At 42.0% G+C, this 20,145-nt stretch overlaps 1 protein-coding gene across 10 annotated transcripts in view; it reads left to right on the top strand.

Moving 5' to 3' along the window:
- Positions 1-20,145, top strand: part of nphp4 (nephronophthisis 4) — a 431,145-nt gene that overhangs the window by 386,712 nt on the left and 24,288 nt on the right. For 9 of the 10 annotated variants that reach the window (XM_072586737.1, XM_072586731.1, XM_072586730.1 and 6 more), the window contains 3 exons: positions 6,475-6,552; positions 7,703-7,859; positions 19,362-19,447. In XM_072586737.1, coding sequence (XP_072442838.1) covers positions 6,475-6,552; positions 7,703-7,859; positions 19,362-19,447 — 321 coding nt within the window. The remainder of the gene's footprint in view (positions 1-6,474; positions 6,553-7,702; positions 7,860-19,361; positions 19,448-20,145) is intronic. The other variant, XR_011962716.1, reaches the window with a different exon arrangement.

Below are 20,145 nucleotides of genomic sequence, written 5' to 3'. Positions count from 1 at the left end.
CAACGGGTCTGGCAATGTCAGTGGAGAGAAACCAAGAGTTAAAATTTCGAGTCCAGCCACCCTTTCTCAGAACTGTTCTGAGGCAGGGTCATTTAACCTAAAACGTTAACTCTGCTTTCTCTCCACAGATGCTGCCAGACCTGCTGAGCTTTTCCAGCAATTTCTGTTTTTGTGTCAGTTATTGGGAAATGATTTAACCGATGATTAAGGAAGTTTTTGCAGTGCAGTTGGAAAGAAATATCCTACCATCAAAGTCAGCACAGTTTTAACAAAGGAACATTAGATTTGTTCGCATTTTTTGGGGATATAACTAGTGAGGTAGTTGAAAGGATGTCAGCAGATGTCTCCATTAGTGACGACCGACTTGACACTGACATTTTTTACAAACCCACTGACTCCCATAGCTACCTGGATTACACCTCTTCCCATCCTATCTCTTGCAAAAATGCCATCCCGTATTCCTAATTTCTCCGCCTCTGCCGTATCTGCTCCCAGGAGGACCAGTTCCACCATAGGACACACCAGATGGCCTCCTTCTTTAGAGACCGCAATTTCCCTTCCCACATGGTTAAAGATGCCCTCCAACGCATCTCGTCCACATCCCGCACCTCCGCCCTCAGACCCCACCCCTCCAACCGTAACAAGGACAGAATGCCCCTGGTGCTCACCTTCCACCCTCGCATCAACCAAATCATCCACCGACATTTCCGCCACCTCCAAAAAGACCCCACCACCAGGGATATATTTCCCTCCCCACCCCTTTCCGCCTTCCGCAAAGACCGTTCCCTCCGTGACTACCTGGTCAGGTCCACACCCCCCTACGACCCACCCTCCCATTCTGGCACTTTCCCCTGCCACCGCAGGAACTGTAAAACCTGTGCCCACACCTCCTCCCTCACCTCTATCCAAGGCCCTAATGGAGCCTTCCACATCCATCAAAGTTTCACCTGCACATCCACCAATATCATTTATTGTATCCGTTGCTCCCGATGTGGTCTCCTCTACATTGGGGAGACTGGGCGCCTCCTAGCAGAGCGCTTTAGGGAACATCTCCGAGACACCCGCACCAATCAACCAAACCGCCCCGTGGCTCAACATTTCAACTCCCCCTCCACTCTGTCGAGGACATGGAGGTCCTGGGCCTCCTTCACCGCCGCTCCCTCACCACCAGACGCCTGGAGGAAGAACGCCTCATCTTCCGCCTCGGAACACTTCAACCCCAAGGCATCAATGTGGACTTCAACAGCTTCCTCATTTCCCCTTCCCCCACCTCATCCTAGTTTCAAACTTCCAGCTCAGTTACTGTCTCCTTGACTTGTCCGACCTGCCTATCTTCTTTTCCACCTATCCACTCCACCCTCTCCTCCTTGACCTATCACCTTCATCTCCTCCCCCACTCACCCATTGTACTCTATGCTACTCTCTCCCCACCCCCACCCTCCTCTAGCTTATCTCTCCATGCTTCAGGCTCACTGCCTTTATTCCTGATGAAGGGCTTTTGCCCGAAATGTTGATTTCGCTGCTCATTGGATGCTGCCTGAACTGCTGTGCTCTTCCAGCACCACTAATCCAGCAGATGTAGAATGCTTGGACTTTCAAATGGCATTCCCAAAGAAGCCTCATAAAAGCCGAAGGCTGATAGAGCTGAGGGTGATATATTAAACAAAGTTGGAAGACTTTTAGAGCAGACAGTAAAGTGAATGGGACATTTTCACGTAGGCAGGCTTTAATTAGTTAAGTACGGTTAGGATCAGTGACTGGGGCCTAAGCTAATTCTAATCTGTATAAATTACTTAGACAAAGATACCAAGTGTAAATTTCTTTTTTTGTTTTTCAATTTTCTTGAATTTATTTTCTACTCAAGCCATTCAGAGATGTTGATACAGAAATCTGCTCTGGAGTGGGTGGGACTTGAATCTGGGCCTCCTGGTTCAGAGACAGGGACACTGCTACTGCTCCAGAAGAGTCCTACCAAGATTGATACAGCTAAGTTTGCTGGTATATAGCTGAGTGGCAGTGTAAGCTTTGAAGATGATACAAAGAGGCTGCAAAGAAAACTAGACTGGTTAATTGAGTAGATAACAATTTGGCAGATAGAGTCTAACTTGAGCAAGCATGAGATATTACATCTTCATTTAAAAAGAAAGAAATCAAAGACAGTTAACACTGATTTGTTGAGGCACAGTCTTGTCTCGTTAACATGATTGAATTCTTTGAGTAGGTAATAAAGAGATTTGATGAGGATAATGCATTTTATGTAGTCGACATAGACTTTGCCACTAGGACCTAATCAAAAGCTTGGCTAGAATGTTCATGAAGGTAAAGGCCCATGGGATCCATGACAACAGTCACTTGCTGTTTGTGGTGTATATCAAAGATTTTGACTTCACTGTATGGGGTTTAATCAAGAAGTTTGCAGGTGATACCAAAATCAGCCATGTATTTGATAAATAACAGAGATGGTAAATGGTAGTGGAATAACCTTCAGTGGTAGTTATTGTTGGTGCAGACCTGATGGGCTGAAGGGCCTTTTCTGCGCTGTATGATTTTATGACTCCAGTCAGGTGAGCAGAACAGAGGCATTTAGAGTTTAATCCATGAGATAAAGCATTTGCAGAAAGACAACGAAATAGAAAATCAGTAGTAAATGTAGAGGAGCATAGAGAGATGTTGGGAAAATGTCCATCGTTTGCCAAACAGATTAAGAACGCATAACTTATTAGCTGAGACACATATGCTCAGAGTAGGAAGGTTATGTTGGAATTGTATAATGCACTAAAACAGTGTAAAACATGAAATCGGAGTAAGGAGTTATCCATTAAAGGTAAACAGGAGAAGGATTTTTTTTTCTCTCTGAAGGTGGTGAATCTGTGGAATTGTTTGCTGTAGAGAGCTGTCGAGGCTGTGTTCTTGTTAGGAACATTCAAAGATGAAATAAACAGACCTCTAATCATTAAGGTTATCAAGGTTTAGGCAGGATGGTGGAGTCAGGGATTATCAGATCAGCCATGATCTAATTGAATGACAGAGTATACCCAGATGGGCCCAAAATAGCCTTTGTCTGCTCCAAATCTTATAGTCTTACAATTGGCATACTGTGTACAGTTCATTCTTTGCATTATAAGAAAGATGTGATTGCACTAGAGAGGGTACATAGGAGACCTGCTATAGATGTTGCATGAGAATTTTAGTTAGGGGGAATGATTGGAGAGACCATTTCCATAGATTGTTAAATTTAGAATAGCGAAGGATGAGAAGAGAAGTAAGCAAAGTGTATAAAATTGAGAGGAGTTAAAATGAATAGGCAGCTCCTATTTCCCTTGGTTGAAAGGTCTATAACAAACTATCTCAGTGAGGGTAAGATGGAGGAAATTTAGAGAGATGTGAGGGGAAATGCAACCATCCATGAGTGTGTTCTGTAAAATGTCTCCTCAAAGAGTTGTGGTGGCAGAAATCTTCACAGCATTTAAAAATACATTTAAACTTAATTTTACTGACAAGACTATAGATCGAAAGCTGAAAACTGGGATTCAGTTAGTGGGCTGTGTCTTACCTGGATCTCACACAATAGGGCCAGATGATCTCATTCCATATTATAAACTTATGTGGTTCTCTGATTCAAGATACATCAAGCAATTTGGAAGGCAAGTAGAAAGTTGGCTTTTGTTGTGAGGGGATTGGAACATAAGAATTAGGAAGTCTTACTTTAATTTTATGAGTCTTTGGTGATACCATTCCTGGATTATGGTGTCTACTTTTGGTCTCTCTAAGCAAGGAAGGATACAGTTACGTTGGAGTTGGAACAGTTGACTTGTAACTGGGATAGGAGGGTTGTGTGATGAGATGCTGAGAACATTTGGTCTATACTTTCAGAAAATTAGAAGAATGAGAGGAAAATGATGGAGTTTGACAGAGCTAGGGAATCGAGGACACTGGGGGTGTAGTCTCAGGAAAAACATTAAGTCATTGAGGATGGGATGAGGAGTATCTTTAACATAAAAGATTTGTGAATCTTTCAAATTCATTGTTGCAGACTGTTGTCATTGCATCACCTTTTGATCTATTTAAAACTCGGATAGACAGATTTTTGGTGTCTCAAGAAATTATGGCAAATTAGAACTTCAGATATTGGGTTATTAAGTATATTTAAGGCTGAGCTACACTGATTCAAAGAATCATAGAATCCTACAGTGTGGAAACAGGCCATTTGGCCCAACAAGTCCATACCATCCCTCTGAAGAGTATCCCACCCAGACCCATTCCCCTATCCTGTTACTCTACATTTCCCCTGAGTGATGCACCTACCTTACAAATCCCTAAACACAATGAGCAATTTAGCATGGCCAATTCACCTAACCTGTGCATTTTGGGACTGTGGGAGGAAACCCACACAAACACAGGGAGAATGTGCAAACTCCACACAGACAGTTGCCCAATGCTGGAATCGAACCCAGGTCCCTGGCACTAAGAGGCAGCAGTGCTAACCACTAAGCCACCGTTCCACCCATCAGTAAGTGAATAAAGGGTTACGGGAAAATAGTCAAAAATACAGGGTGGCACAGTGGCTCAGTGGTTAGCCCTGCTGCCTCACAATGCCAGGTACCCAGGTTCGATTCCGGTCTTGGGCACCTGCCTGTGTGAAGTTTGCACATTCTCTGTGTGTGTGTGTGGGTTTCCTCTGGGTGCTCCAGTTTCCTCCCACAATCCGAAGATGTGCAAGTTAGGTGAATTGGCTATGCTAAATTGTCCATAGTGTTCAGGGGAAGTGTAGGTTAGGTGCATTCGTCAGGATAAATGTAGAGTAATCAGGTAGATTAATCGTTCTGGAAGGGTTACTCTTTGGAGGGTCGGTGTGGGCTTGTTGGGCTGAAGGGCCTTTTTCCACACTGTAGGGATTCTAATTCTATGCAGCTGACCTTTATCAAATCAGCCATGATCTCAATGAATGGCAGAGCAAGCTGAATGGTCTACTTCTATTTCTACATAGAGTCATAGAGATGTACAGCATGGAAACAAACCCTTCGATCCAACCTGTCCATGCCAACCAGATATCCCAACCCAATCTAGTCCCACCTGCCAGCACCCGGCCCATATTCCTCCAAACCCTTCCTATTCATAAACCCATCCAAATGCCTCTTAACTGTTGCAATTGTACCAGCCTCCACCACTTCCTCTGGCAGCTCATTCCACACATGTACCACCCTCTGTGTGAAAAGGTTGCCCCTTAGGTCTCTTTTATATCTTTCCCCTCTCACCCTAAACCTATGCCCTCCAGTTCTGGACTCCCTGACCCCAGGGAAAAGACTTTGTCTATTTATCATATCCATGCCCCTCATAATTTTGTAAACCTCTATAAGGTTTACAAACCTCAGCCTCCGACGCTCCAGGGAAAACAACCCCAGCCTGTTCAGCCTCTCCCTGTAGCTCAGATCCTCCAACCCTGGCAACATCCTTGTAAATCTTTTCTGAACCCTTTCAAGTTTCACAACATCTTTCCGATAGGAAGGAGACCAGAATTGTACGCAATATTCCAACAGTGGCCTAACCAATGTCCTGTGCAGCCGCAACATGACCTCCCGACTCCTGTACTTAATACTCTGACCAATAAAGGAAAGCATACCAAATGCCTTCTTCACTATCCTATCTACCTGCGACTCCACTTTCAAGGAGCTATGAACCTGCACTGGAAGGTCTCTTTGTTCAGCAACACTCCCTAGGACCTTACCATTAAGTGTGTAAGTCCTGCTAAGATTTGCTTTCCCAAAATGCAGCACCTCACATTTATCTGAATTAAACTCCATCTGCCACTTCTCAGCCCATTGGCCCATCTGGTCCAGATCCTGTTGTAATCTGAGGTAACCCTCTTTGCTGTCCACTACACCTCCAATTTTGGTGTCATCTGCAAATTTACTAACTGTACCTCATGCTCACATCCAAATCATTTATGTAAATGACAAAAAGTAGAGGGCCCAGTGGGGAAGAGGACAGAAGTTGCCAAAGATCATTCATGAGGGACTGCATGACCTACTCTGCTTTTATTTCTTATGCCTTTACATTCAAATTATCATTTCTGCATTGCATGTTGTCAAACTGACCCGGGTCAAATAAGACTATACAGAGCAAATACCGAACATGAAGGGAAAGTCACATTTTCCAAATGATGGCTGGTTGTTTAGTAGAACAGTACAGGTCAGTAAACGCAGATTGTAATTTGAGCACATACTTGTCTTTGTTATTTTTAGCAACAAGTTAAGAATGTATGTCAAGTCATCACATTAGTGTTTGCTGTCCTTGGTTACCATGTAGTACTTTGAGAGGCCAGGATTCAGGTGACACGTTGGCTGTCTCTACAGGAAGTACTACATCTCAAAAAGGAAGTGGGGAACATTAAGGGACCAAGAAGAAAATTTAAATATGTATGACTTTGTTTTGCTTAGACCAACCATCTTGAATTGTTATTGTTATTTTTGTCAGGGTCCGGCAGACGGGAAACTTGCAAAAAAGAATATCATTCATCAAGAGGAAACCAACCCCACAACCAAGAAAATCGAAGTATGTATCATTTCATCAGCAGTGTCCCTCATTCTAATTTAGATTCATGCACTTAAAAGTTCCACATGAGGAGCAGTAGTGAAGCTTGGGCTGCCAATGTTTTTGGTGAGCTGGGGCTTTGGCTGTCCATGTTGCTTACCGATAAGGCCGGTCCTTCTTGCTAAACACTCGCTGACTCTCTGGGAAGTCTCTATGGAGCTTCATGTGTCAGTGGGCATTGGTTTGAGAACTGCTTTAGACTACCCTCTCAACTCCACTAAAAACACTTTCATTTTGATACTTACAGGTTACAGAATTGTTAGGGTACAGATGGAGGCCATAAGGCCCATTATGTCATCACAGTCTCACTGAATTAACAATTCAATTTCTGCCTTTCTGCCACCATCGCATCCCACCCCCATAACCCTGCACATCCTTGCTGTGATTCCTCCAACTCTGTCAGTTGAAGCACCTTCCTTCCACCTTCCTATCAATTCTGGAGTTAAAGAAAACAATAAAACTCACCACTTAACATGGCGACTGATTTACAACTGCCATGACAATGTGAATGTTGCATAATTACAGTGACATTTGGCCACAAAGATACAATCTAATTTATTGAGTCACCTAAAGTTATTGGCCCTGATAATAGATGACATGTTACATCACTCAGTTCTTCCCAAAGCTCTCCATGTGCTTACAAACTGCTCCTGTTCAGCACTTACTGTTTCCATGTGAACGAATGTCACAGGCATTTTGTACCCAGCAGGCTCCCTCAAACTGTGACAAGGTGAATGCCCTATTAATCTGTTATTGGTAGTGTTGATTGAGGGAAGAATGAAGTCTGCTGCTTCTTCAAATGGTGTCACAGGATATTAAGCATTCACCAAACAAGCAGACATATCTTGGTGTAATATTTAATCCAGGAAGCCTTTGGCAATTCTGTTCTTCACAATTACACTGATGATTTTATGCTCAAATGTTGGGTGTGGGAGTTGAACTCATGTTGTTGGACAGAGGTTCCATTCCCCTGAATAAAGCTGTGAGAATTACTGCTGAAGCTGATGTATTAACTTGTAATTTATATTGCCCGAAGCACCACAAGTGAATTTTTTTTTAAAATGGAAAAGTACTGGGTAAAGCCAATGACTGTAGGATTGTTTTCTTTCAGGTCTCTTTCAAAATTGAAAATCAGAAGCCGATTGCCATCCTTCAGGTGAATGTTGAAGCTCAACCCTATGTTATTGATCAAACATTTCGCTTTTATCACCCTGAAATGACATTCCTGAAGAAATCAATCCGCCTGCCTCCGTTGCACACTCTGTCAGGTATCACGTTACTTGTTACCTTCAAAATAGTAATCTTATTTTGTTCTATATATTGACATCAATTGAAATAATTTACTGTGTTTTGATCCTCTTGTATAAATAAATTGATTGTACAATAGTGCCAATTAAACCTTCAGATCCCATGAGCATTATATTGATTACATCTTCACTGGCATTATTTTCTGTTCCACTTGGTCAGTGATACCAGCTTGGAATAGGTAAGTGGGAAGCCAGTAGTAATGGATGTTAAATAAGAAATAGGAAGAGGAGGTCTTTCTGCCTCTTGTGCTAATTCTACTATTCATTAAATCGTGGCTGATCTAATTCTGGATTTGACCTGCCCATCAGCACCTTGTCAATCACAAATCCTTTTGAATCAGTCTTGACAGTGTTCAGTGAGGCTCCCTCCACTGCTCCCTTACTCGATCACTGTCTGTTCTATAGTCTGATCTTTCACTACTTTTGTTGTAAGCTGATCTGTCACGATCTTCCATTCAATAAGAGAGAGCTTCATTGACAGTGAAACATATGGTCCATTTATACTCAACATGAGGTGTGTGATTCTCTCATCCTAGCTGTGGTCCTCAGTTTGCTGCTCTGAAATAGTTCATTAGAGCCATTGTGATTAATAGTTGGCTGAAGGCAGAGACCTAGGCTTAAGATCCACAGGAGCCTCCTGCCACCCTACTCTGGCCAACCCAGTCATAGAGTCATAGAGATGTACAGCATGGAAACAGACCCTTCAATCCAACCCGTCCATGCCAACCAGATATCCCAACCCAATCTAGTCCCACCTGCCAGCCCATATCCCTCCAAACCCTTCCCATCCAAATGCCTCTTAAATGTTGCAATTGTACCAGCCTCCACCACATTCTCTGGCAGCTCATTCCATACATGTACCACCCTCTGTGTGAAAAAGTTGCCCTTTAGGTCTCTTTTATATCTTTCCCCTCTCACCCGAAACCTATGCCCTCTAGTTCTGGACTCCCCAACCCCAGGGAAAAGACTTTGTCTATTTACCCTATCCATGCCCTCGTAATTTTGTAAACCTCTATAAGGTCACCTCTCAGCCTCCGACGCTCCAGGGAAAATACTTGTAAATCTTTTCTGAACCCTTTCAAGTTTCACAACATCTTTCCGATAGGAAGGAGACCAGAATTGCACGCAATATTCCAACAGTGGCCTAACCAATGTCCTGTACAGCCGCAACATGACCTCCCAACTCCTGTACTCAATACTCTGACCAATAAAGGAAAGCATACCAAACGCCTTCTTCACTGTCCTATGTACCTGCGACTCCACTTTCAAGGAACTATGAACTGGCACTCCAAGATCTCTTTGTTCAGCAACACTCCCTAGGACTGTACCATTAAGTGTACTGTAAGCTATTCTCCTCCTTTCTCACATTCCCTTAAATACATCAATGCTATTTGCCTCAACTTTTCTATTTGGTCTTATGTTCCATATTCTGATCTGGGTAAAGAAATTGCTCTTGAGTTTCTGATTGAATCTATTACTAGCCTATAACTATGGCCACTGGTTTGGCCTTCCCTCCCTGTTATAGTCAGTCACTGAGCAAGACTCCCCATTCACTTTGATTCCAGACTGAATATCCCCCAAACTGTTGAGTTCTTGATTGAGGAGGGATAGAGTGGCTCCCATTCTTTATTCACTCACCCCCCTCAGTTGGTTGCATCAAGGTTCATTTGAAAGGGATCCTTTGACCTGTAGACCTTCTCCCATCCTTGCTTTTAAAAAGATGCAATTTAGCCAGTCTTTCTCACATTAACAAAAAAAGTGAGTCTATTAATTAAAATGCTCAGGAAGAATTAGTAACGCAACACACGTACACACAGATTAGAAAGAAGAGGTGAATCCAATAAAAACTTATAGAAAACAGATGTATGGATCAGTTTGTGATTTGTTTGTGAACAGCAGATAGTTGAATGTTGCAGCTGTTTTGGTGGGGTCACAGCATCAGTGTTGGCAGTTGAATAGATAATTTTGAAATTTTTGGTTTTGTCGGCTGATTGAAGTACCCTTTTCCTGATTCCTTTTACTTTTTTAGCTGATTTGCAGCACTTGGAGTGAGAGGGTTATTTTATTATCAGTCCCCTGGTGTGACTAGGGGGTAATTCTTCAACTGTGACCTTCACAGCACACAAATGCTTGACCTGAACACAAGAGCGTTCACCCACATTAATCCACTGCAGTAGAATTGAAACTGGTTTTATAACCGCTCTTTTTGTTTACCTCTGCTGAGTAAAACTAGCACGTCTGCAAGTGCTGGCTTCCTGCAGTGGTGGAGGGGATTATCAGCCTCCTCACTATCTGCATTGATTAAATCTCTTCCTATTTGATAGTTCCTTGACAATTTACATGACATTCCAGTGGCTTCACGCCGCACTTTGCCAGTTGCTGAATTGAAACCTGCAGTTATTCTGCAGCAGCGCTCTTTATTAGAGTGCATTTTGAATTAAAAGTAAAAGTTAACTATCTGATCCATCATTATAACACCTCACAATTGAAAACATCGGCCTGGATTTTTGCAGAGTTGGGGTCGTTCCATTGCCATTTTAAAAATGGCTGGACCCTATTCTGGGATCCCTGTCTCCATTCTTGGCACCAGCAATATTCAGCAGTTTTGTGATCATGACCCATTCCATACTAAGAGGTGCCTTTTCCCAGCAGCCCTGCAGCTCTTGTAGAGTTGGACCAGCTTCTACATGAGTCATGGCCCACAGCTCCTCAGGGTTATTGTGAGTCAGTGGCTGGATTTGGGAAGTTTTTAAAGGGTAATTTCAAAAGGTTTTACCTTTTTCCTTCCCCCTTCTCCCCTACCCCGGCTCCCAGCTATTCCCCATTGGTCCTCATATTCTCCATGGCAACTAATGTCCCTTCCTTCCTTATTCACCCATTATACACTTTGTGTATACCATGAGGATAGAGTCATCTAGGATTCTGCTTGTCCTCACTAGGAATGGTTCACTGAGAACCCAGGCTGAGCAAAAGATGGGTTTAGCAAGAGTTGTGTTTGCCACATTTGTTCACTTCGTTTGATCAACATCATTAACCAGTTATAAAGGGTTAGGGTTTTTCTCTTGTGCTCTCTTTTGCCAATGTCTCAATGTCCTTTTGGACAAGATCGATAAAGATAACTATTTGAAGCCCAAACTAGTTATACTTTAATGGAATGTTTGACACTTTCGTAAGTTTTGGAATAGCAGTTTTTATTGATGAATATTACTCAATTTTTCCCATCTCAGTCATTACACATTTGCTACTGTTATTGCAATAGCTCTTTAGTTTTTTACATAGTGCATATTGAGTTAAGGGGCTTAAATTGGCATGAGGGATGATGGTAAGCAGTTGGGAGGCATGTGTTAATGTGTAGTTGGCCTGGAGGGTATTAGGGGAATGGGTGGCAAGGGTGTGTAGGCCTTACTGCTTTCATTACAACTGGGATCAAGTCCCACAGAACCAAGGTAGGCCTTCTAATCAACACAGCTTGGCGTGTGCCCACCCATTCAGCATCTACTTCCAGGGGCCTCCTTCAGCCTATATTCACTGGGAGCAAAAATCACAGGATTTGGAGCCCTTGAAACTGAGGTGGGTCTGCTACACCAGGAAATTTCCTGACTCAAGTTACACACCACCTTTGCACAAATCCAGCCCATAGTCTTTACGTCCACCCAATGATGCCCCTTCATAACACTAAAGAAGTCTACCTGCTGACCCCCCAAGCTTTCTGTAAGAGACCCAAGCTATTTAGTTTTTCCTGAATGTAATAATATCTCAGATTTGGTAATGTCCTTTTAAACCATTTTTGTACATTTTCCAACGTCTCTATCCTTTTTGTACTCTGGAATCCATAAGTACATTACTTCAAGTGTGGTGTTATCAATCTGCAATACATGTTTCAGGTAATATTCATTTTTTTTAATGTTCTTGCTGCAGAATTGGACCCCACTTCTTAGATTGCACTTTTAAAAATTGATTTACATATCTGTAGCATTAAATTTCTTTGTCCATTTGCCTCATTATGTAGAGGATGGTAGGTCTTGGGTGGGTGGGAAGCTCGCTGGGCCATTCTGTTCCTAATTTGTATGTTCCTATGAGGCATTTCGAGTTCCTATTCTGTTGGCTACAATTTTTGTTGACTATTAGACTCTTAGGAGCACATACTGGCAAATCACTGATTGTCAACAGAGGTTGATATACCAAGCAAAACTGCAAAGGCTTCACTGTTCTGCAAAATGTTGGCAGTTAACACAAATTTTTAAAATCCTTCATTTATATGGATCCTTAACACATCTTTTGGAGAGGTATGAAAGTACTTATTGACTACAAAGAATGACAGCCATTTTGTTGTGTGAGCAAATTGAATAGTGCATGTACCAGCTGAGCCACTGCAAGTGCTGTAAAGCAACTACCTGAGTGTTAGGCTCCTACAACATCTTTCAGTCACTGAAGGTTTCCGTAGATGTCAGAGTGTAACTTGGCCTTTGATCCCTCGAAAAATCCCTGCATAAAATGGGGATTGATTTACACTGCGTATAAAAGTGAACCACTGATATGTGGTCACTATTTTGAAACATCAGCATCTGCACAAAGAGTAGGCATTTCTTAAACTCCTGTACATCTCACAATACAGCCTGTGTCATCTGCTGGCTCTGTTATATCCCATTATAATCATAGAATCTCTCCTGTATGAAAGTGGGCCATTTGGCCCACTGAGTCCACACTCTGAAGCACATCCCATCCAGACTCACCCCATCCCTGTAACCCTTAACACCATATCCTTGGACACTATGGACAATTTAGCATGGCCAATCCACACAACATACATATTTTTGACTGTGGGAGGAAACCAGAGTGCCCAGAGGAAGCATGCACAGAATGTGCAAATTCCTCACAGACCGAGGATGGAATCACCGAGGGTGGAATCAAACCCATTTCCCTGGTGCTGTGAGGCAGCAGTGCTAACTATGGAGCCACCATGCTGCCCTAATGTAGAATTAACTAAAAACATACATTTGTGGTGTGAAAGATTGGGGCTGACCTAAGTATAGCACGCCTTGGATATAAAAGGGAGGTGGAGGGCATGGGTGGGAAACAGTTTGCTTTATATACTGAGTAGATGCAAAAACATGATTTTTGCTGCAGGAGAAATGGGCTTGTCTTATTTTCTAGATTGATTTATGAGCCATAATGTACTGTATTTTCTGGATTCCCTTTGTTTTTGGATCCATCAAATTAGGGGTGGTCAGCAAGAGCTCCATACTAATGAAGTGGGAACTGATTCGGAGACCGTATATTATGTCTGGAAAGGTTTATTCAAAGCAATTGCTTATAGTCCACAATAGCAGCTCATAGTCTCGTCAGCCTCTATTTACCTTGTCAGAACAAATTCAGCACTTCAATCAGTGCATTTTATGATTAATGGCCCCTGTAAATTGAAGACCCTTTATAGTTTCTCTCTGTTACCCTGGATTGTATGACACTAATTTAACTTTCATTGAGCTGTTAGGTTTTAAAAAGGGACAGTTTCATTACAGCTCCAGTTGAACATGGAGTTCATAAATTACTGATGGTAAATTGTTTCCACGGTGGAAGAGAAAACTTCCCTGGCTGTCAAATAGAATGGCAGCATTATCTGTGAAATGAATGAGAAATTTGTTAACCCTTCCTAATCATATAATGTGCATTGTTTTATGTGGTAGTTTAAAGTATATTTGTGAGCCTACTGCAATTACTTTTCTTCTCGGATTACATTTTATTCTGTTTCAGCACTACTTGTACTCTCTGATTAAGTGTGAGCAGCTAATTGAGTGCGATGCATCTCCAAATCTTCAGTGGAGCCTGACAGTGATTATTCCCTGTTCAGTGTCTGCTTTAACCTCTTCCTTTTCCCTTCCCCATTGTGAAATGTCTGTTCACTTGGCACTGCTGTCTGATGGCTGTATGATCCCTATAGTTCCCTCTGCACTGCAGCAGCTAATTGCCTTTCTCTTAAATGCCTGTTGGGCCCATTACATTGCCTGGGAGTCTTGTCCATTTGGAAATCATTCCTCATATGAAGAGCCAACCATGGCATTCTTCCGAAATTTTCCTCTTCATATTTAGCTGAAGCCTGTGTTCTCTGTTCTGCCTACTTTCATAATGTGCTTTAAAGCAATTTACTATATTTTGTTTATGAGCTAAAACACAAAATTCTTGAGATGTAAAGTCAACATCAGCCAGTTCTGATGCATTCATACATAGGATCCCTACAGAGTGGAAACAAGCCATTTGGCCCAACAAGCCCACACATACCCTCCAAAGAGTAACCCACCCAGACCCATTCCCTTAACCTATTACTCTGTGTCTTCTAAATAATGCATCTAACATACACATCCCTGAACAATGTGGGCAATTTAGCCAATTCACCTAACGTGGACATCTTTGGATTGTGGGAGGAAACCGGAGCACCCAGAGGAAACCCTTGCAGACACGGGGAGAATGTGCAAACTCCACACAGACAGTCACCAGAGGCTAGAATCGAACCCGGGTCCCTGGTGCTGTGAGGCAGCAGTGCTGATCACTGAGCCATGCTCAAAACATTCACCCCTCATTTCTCTTGGTGTTTGCTTCTATTAATATTTGTGATTGATTGCAACTTGCTACAGGTATTATTTTTAAGGTGGTTATGTTGTAATAAGTCTATTTAATTCAAAGTAAAATGGGATACAGAATAGGATCATGTGACCAAGCCAAATGTGGGTGTTTGTGTGTGTTGGGCATTTGGCGTTTTTCAGCAGGCCAAGTGTTATTGTAAGCAACCAGATTTTACAGTCTGAATACAAAGGGGAGGCCAGTTCTTTCACTATTACATACTTACAAACTCAGAAACATTGAAAAGAGAGAGAGAGAAACAGGGACAATGGCTGTTTCAGTCAGTGGAGGGTTAAAGGCTGCTTTCTCTACCAGAGTGAAGGTGGGTGAGAAAATGTTTCCTGTCAGGAGAGATGTATCCTATGATAATTGAAGGACTGTAGAAGATTTGTCTTGTGTGGCCAGGGGAAGGAACATGAGGATTGCTGTTGGAGGTCATCAAGTCATAGAGATGTACAGCACAAACAGACCCTTTGGTCCAACCATTCCATGCCCAGATAATCTTAATAAATCTAGTCCCATTTGCCAGCAATTGCCCTATACTCCTCTAAACCCTTCTTAATCATATACCCATCCAGATGCCTTTTAAATGTTGTAATGGTACCAGCCTCCACTTCCTCTGGCAGCTCATTCCATATATCCGCCACCCTCTGTGTGAAAAAGTTGCCCCTTAGGTCCCTTTTAAATTTTTCCCCTCTCATCTTAAATCTATGTCTCTAGTTTTGGATTTCCGCACCCTGGGGAAACTACCTTGTCCGTTTACCTTATCCATGCCCTTCATGATTTTACAAACTTCTACAAGGTCACCCCTCAGCCTTCGTCCAGGATAAATTGCCCCAGCCTATTCAGCCTCTCTTGAGAGCTCAAACCCTCCAACCCTGGCAACATCCCTGGTAAATCTTTTCTGGACCCTTTCAAATTTCATAACATCCTTCCCTTAGGTTGGTTCAGGATATCTGAGAAATCTAAGACAGTAATGTCAGCTGTTCACTGAACATTATAGCACAACAAAACAGGGAAATGTGTGCTGGAAATAAATTGACTGGTTTTTGTAAGACTAATTCCAAGGGGCGTGTTCTCTATCATATAGCTTTCTGTTGTATAATGTTTTCAGTCATGTTAGATTAATGAGTGATTTATTTTGTAGTTTAGAGTATTAATTGGTGTTTAGTTGATGTTGATTTTAGTTTATTTGTTATAATCAAAGTTTGAAAGCTTGTGATTGTTGGGCCGAAGGGCCTACTTCCACACTGTAGGGGGTCTATGAAAACTAGTTGGCTACTGGAAGTTGGATTTTTTTTTGAAAGTAATTGGTCTCTATGGGGTTTGCAACAAGCTTGACTGAGCACTGAAGCTGTGATCTGACGAATGTACAGCTTGAGCCTGTTTTAGCTGTGTTTATGTTGGATTTGCTTTATTGATGCGCTGTAAATGTTGACTTTGTGGAATGATAGCTCTGTTAAGACCTCTGGGCCTCTTTCAGATTTCCCCTTAGTTACTCAATCCCCATTCATGGAGTGTGTGCGTTGTTCACATTTCATGCTGTGCATGGTATCGGTAGTTTGTATTATGGACCAGGCCAGACTCCCTCAAACATTTCAAGAAAGTAACCCAGACCCTAAATTTGTTAGTTGTTTCAAGCAGGGGTAATGTGGATATCCCAGGAGCTGGTCAAGCCACTTAGTTTAAAACAAAACAGAATTTATTTGCAGAATACTGAATGAAACACAAACAAAAGAGAATAGAATACTGAATAATTTAACCTGTCCGAAAACCCAACAGATCATCCCAACTTAATAATGCTTTTCCAAATACTTGCAACAATCCCCATCAACACCCCTTGGCACAAAAGGTAAAATCAAACAGAGTCTTACAGGAGAGATGTCAGAGAGGGAGGGAGGTAGCAGGATGGAACACCCTCTTCCATGTAGCTGTTTCTTTGACCAGCATCGTCAAACTGCCTGACTGCTTTTAGTGAATAGCCAGACTGCCAAAACCAACCAAACCAGAGCTGATAGAACTGGCCACTCCCCTTTCATTGTACAAGTGTTTTTTTTAAACTTAAAAGCCTTTCACTTGAGGCAGAATCCATTAGCTATACTCAAGTAGGCCCTTAAATCCATCCAAACTCTCACTTTTTGGAACCTGTGTTTTTACGACCTCCTGAGTAAAAAATCAAGGATAATATAATCTTCCTCTATCTATCATCATCAAATTTGACCAATTTACAAGCTTCTGTGTCTTTGCCATCGATGAAGATTCAAAACACCTGTAGGACTCTAAACTCTTGGCCATCCTCTACCTTCTTCTCCTGACAATCCTCCTCAAAAATATGCTCCGAAACTCTGCAGCTTTTAGCTTAATTGGATGCCTTCTGTGTCACAGTTTGTCCATTGAATATCGAAGGGCTTCAAATTTTAAAAAGATAAAGATGAAGGAGTTGCTCTGTTAATTAGGCTTTCACTAGTTATAGTAATGAGAGATGGTAAGAACAGAAACTGCTGGAAAAGCTCAGCAGGTCTGGCAGCATGTGTGAAGAGAAATTAGAGTTCAGGTTTTGGGTCTGATGACCCTTCCTCAGAATTTTAGTGAGAGGTGACTTCTGTTTGTTTGAACAGGGTAAAGAATCATTCTGGGTAGAGTTGCAAAAAAGGAGTGGTAAAAGATCAGTTGTGGGAATACTTAATAGTTCCCTTTACACACTCAGATATAAAGAACCAGTAAAGAATGACCTGAAGAAAAGGTAGTCATGATTCGGAGATGCCGGTTTGGACTGGGGTGTGCAAAGTTAAAAATCACACAACACCAGTTATAGTCCCACAGGTTTATTTGAAAGCACTAGCGCCGCTCCTTCATCACATGATTGTGGAGAATAAGATTGTAAGATACAGAATTTATAGCAAAAGTTTACAGTGTGATGTATCTGAAATTATATATTGAAAATAACCTGGATTGTTTGTTAAGTCTCTCATCTTTTAGAATGATCATGTTGGTTTCAGTTCTTTCATATGTAAATCGTGGAATTTTTAAAAATAATTACATTCTCAAGTGAACTTTAATAATTGGTGTCATGTTGGCCCAGATAATGCATTGAAGGTGTGAGGTGCCCTGTCTGTGCCGCAATGGCCAGACTGATTCTAATCTAAAAAATGGATTTACAGAATCTTACAGGGATTCATGCTGTTTTTGAGCAAAGTAAAATGTAATTCTGCAAGTACAAATTCACCCCACAATCTTATATGTGAATGTGTGTGTTTGTGTGGGGAGGTATGAGTGTCTGTGAGAGGGTGTGTGTATGTATGTGAGTGTAAAAGGTTTTAAGTCTTTGAGAGGGTGTGTGTGTGGGACTGTATCAGTCTGGGATAAAAAAAAAGAGATGCTGATGTTATTAAGCAGATTTTCTTGAGCCTGTTTCATTATAGAAAACTAAGAAACCATTCCAATGATACTTGAAAATCAAGTGGTGAATTGGAGTGGGACTTGTGGTTTCAGACCACTTACACCCTCATTCTGGTTTGGTAATAATCAGGATCAGTGATGTGATAATAGCCTGATCTGTTTTTGTGAAATTGATTGAAGGATCAACATTGACACGAGACACTGGGAGCAACACATATACCCTCCCCCCAGATTGAATGATGTTTATTTTTTGATGAATCAGAGAATCCCTACAGTGTGGAACCAGGCCATTTAGCCCAAGTCCACACCGACCCTTCGAGGAGTAACCCACCGAGACTCATTTCTCTAGCCTATTACTCTACATTTAGGCCTGACTAATGCACCTAACCTACAATGTCCTGGAACACACTATGGGCAATTTAGCATGGCCAATCCACCTAACTTGCATGTCTTTAGATTTTGGGAGGAAACCGGAGCACCTGGAGGAAACCCACACAGATACAGGGTGAATGTGCAAACTCTGCATAGACAGTCACCTGAGGCTGGAATCGAACCCGGGTCCCTGGCGCTGTGAGGTAGCAGTGCTAATCACTGAGTCACCCATGGTAATTTCAGATTTAAGATACTAACTAGAACCAATGAGACATATAGAGAAAAGCTATTTCCAATTGCTACGGTGTCTATGACCAGACGACATAGACTAAAGATTAGAGCTAGGCCTTTCAGGAGTGAAGTTAGGGAACATTTCTCCGCACAAAATGGGGCAGAAGTTTGGGCAATATTCCAAAAATAAATGAACTATGTCACATTCAGTTCTGCCGTTGTGGAAACATGTGAAATGACTTTAAGAGAAGATGGGCATGATCAATGAATTACAGCAGCATATAATTACTAGTCAGTTAATGCAACTGGAATTGTACTTTTGAGTCAAGGCAGTTGTTGAAACTTTAGAGCACACTGTTTATTAAGCTACCCTGTCCTACATAGCTTTGGGTTGGAGTCTTCAAATAGACTTTTGAAAAGTTAATTGGTATGTGGTACAATGATGCCAACAGCAGAGGTTTAACTCCTGTCCTGGCTAAGGTTTTGATGGAGGCGTTGCCTTCTTAACCTCATCCCTTGCCTGAGGTGTGGTGACCCTGAGGATGAACTCACTGCTGTTTGTCTCTCTCTAATGAATGAGAGAGAAGACAGTGGGATACTGGCCTTTCACCCCACTGAACCTACTTATATTTTACCAGATAAAGGAAGCTAGAGGTACAGCAGAAAACACTGGGAAACATATATTGTCTCTTTTCACTCTCACCCTCCAAATTATTTTTCCCTATAATCTCCATTTTACAATCAATTACCTTGCACATCTGCTGTTCATATGGGGTGTAAGGGCAGTGAATCTATGAAATTTGATATTGCTCTTTACTGCTGTGTGTGTCATTTGAAACTTTCCAGGTCTGACAGTACAGTCACCGAATGCTGAGCTTCAGATCAACGTTCGCTGCAGTGATTTCAACATCATTTGTGAGACAAAAAAAGTGGTATGTTATTGATTTCCTCACGTTAGTGACAAGCCAATAAGTTTTGAGTGCTTTTGACCTTTTAGAAACTGAAAATGATTTTGGGGCTAATTGTACTATGTTAGCTGGTAAGCTGAGTCAATTGGAGGGAAGCATCAGGGCCTCATCTGTGTTGTGTCTGTCCCTGTGCATTTTCTAAAATACTCATTGTGTCAGTATCTAAGCTAGTGACTGCCAGCTTGAGAGTAATCATGTCTTGCATCGCTGGCTGACTTGATTGCCGCAGTTGGGAATCTGAAATGCAAAATGCAAGAGTAGCATTGAACTGGAGAGAAATCAGTTGGACCTGAATTAACTTGAAGGAGAGGGAGAAATAGGATGTGAGAAGAAGGATTGGCAATGAGTCCTTTCAATTTATTCTTTCATGGTATGTGATCATCGCTGGCAAGACCATGCATTTGTTGTCTGTCCCTATTTGTCCTTGAACTGAATAGCATTTCAGAGGGCATTAAAGAGTTAACCACATTGCTGATTCATATTAGACCAGACGAGGTAAGGATGGCAGACGTCCTTTCCTAAAATGCGTTAGGTTTTAATGACAGTGTATAGTGTGTAGTCATTGTCAGTGTTATTGAGGCTAGGTTTCGATTTCACATTCTGTGAACTGAGGTGACCTTTCACTAGCTGCCATGGTGGGATTTGAGCTAGATAGTTTGCTT

The sequence above is a fragment of the Chiloscyllium punctatum genome, chromosome 16 (assembly GCF_047496795.1).
Source record: "Chiloscyllium punctatum isolate Juve2018m chromosome 16, sChiPun1.3, whole genome shotgun sequence".
NCBI lineage: Eukaryota > Metazoa > Chordata > Chondrichthyes > Orectolobiformes > Hemiscylliidae > Chiloscyllium > Chiloscyllium punctatum.
Note: the sequence above shows the minus strand (reverse complement) of the source record. Positions and strands in the feature narration are given on the sequence as shown.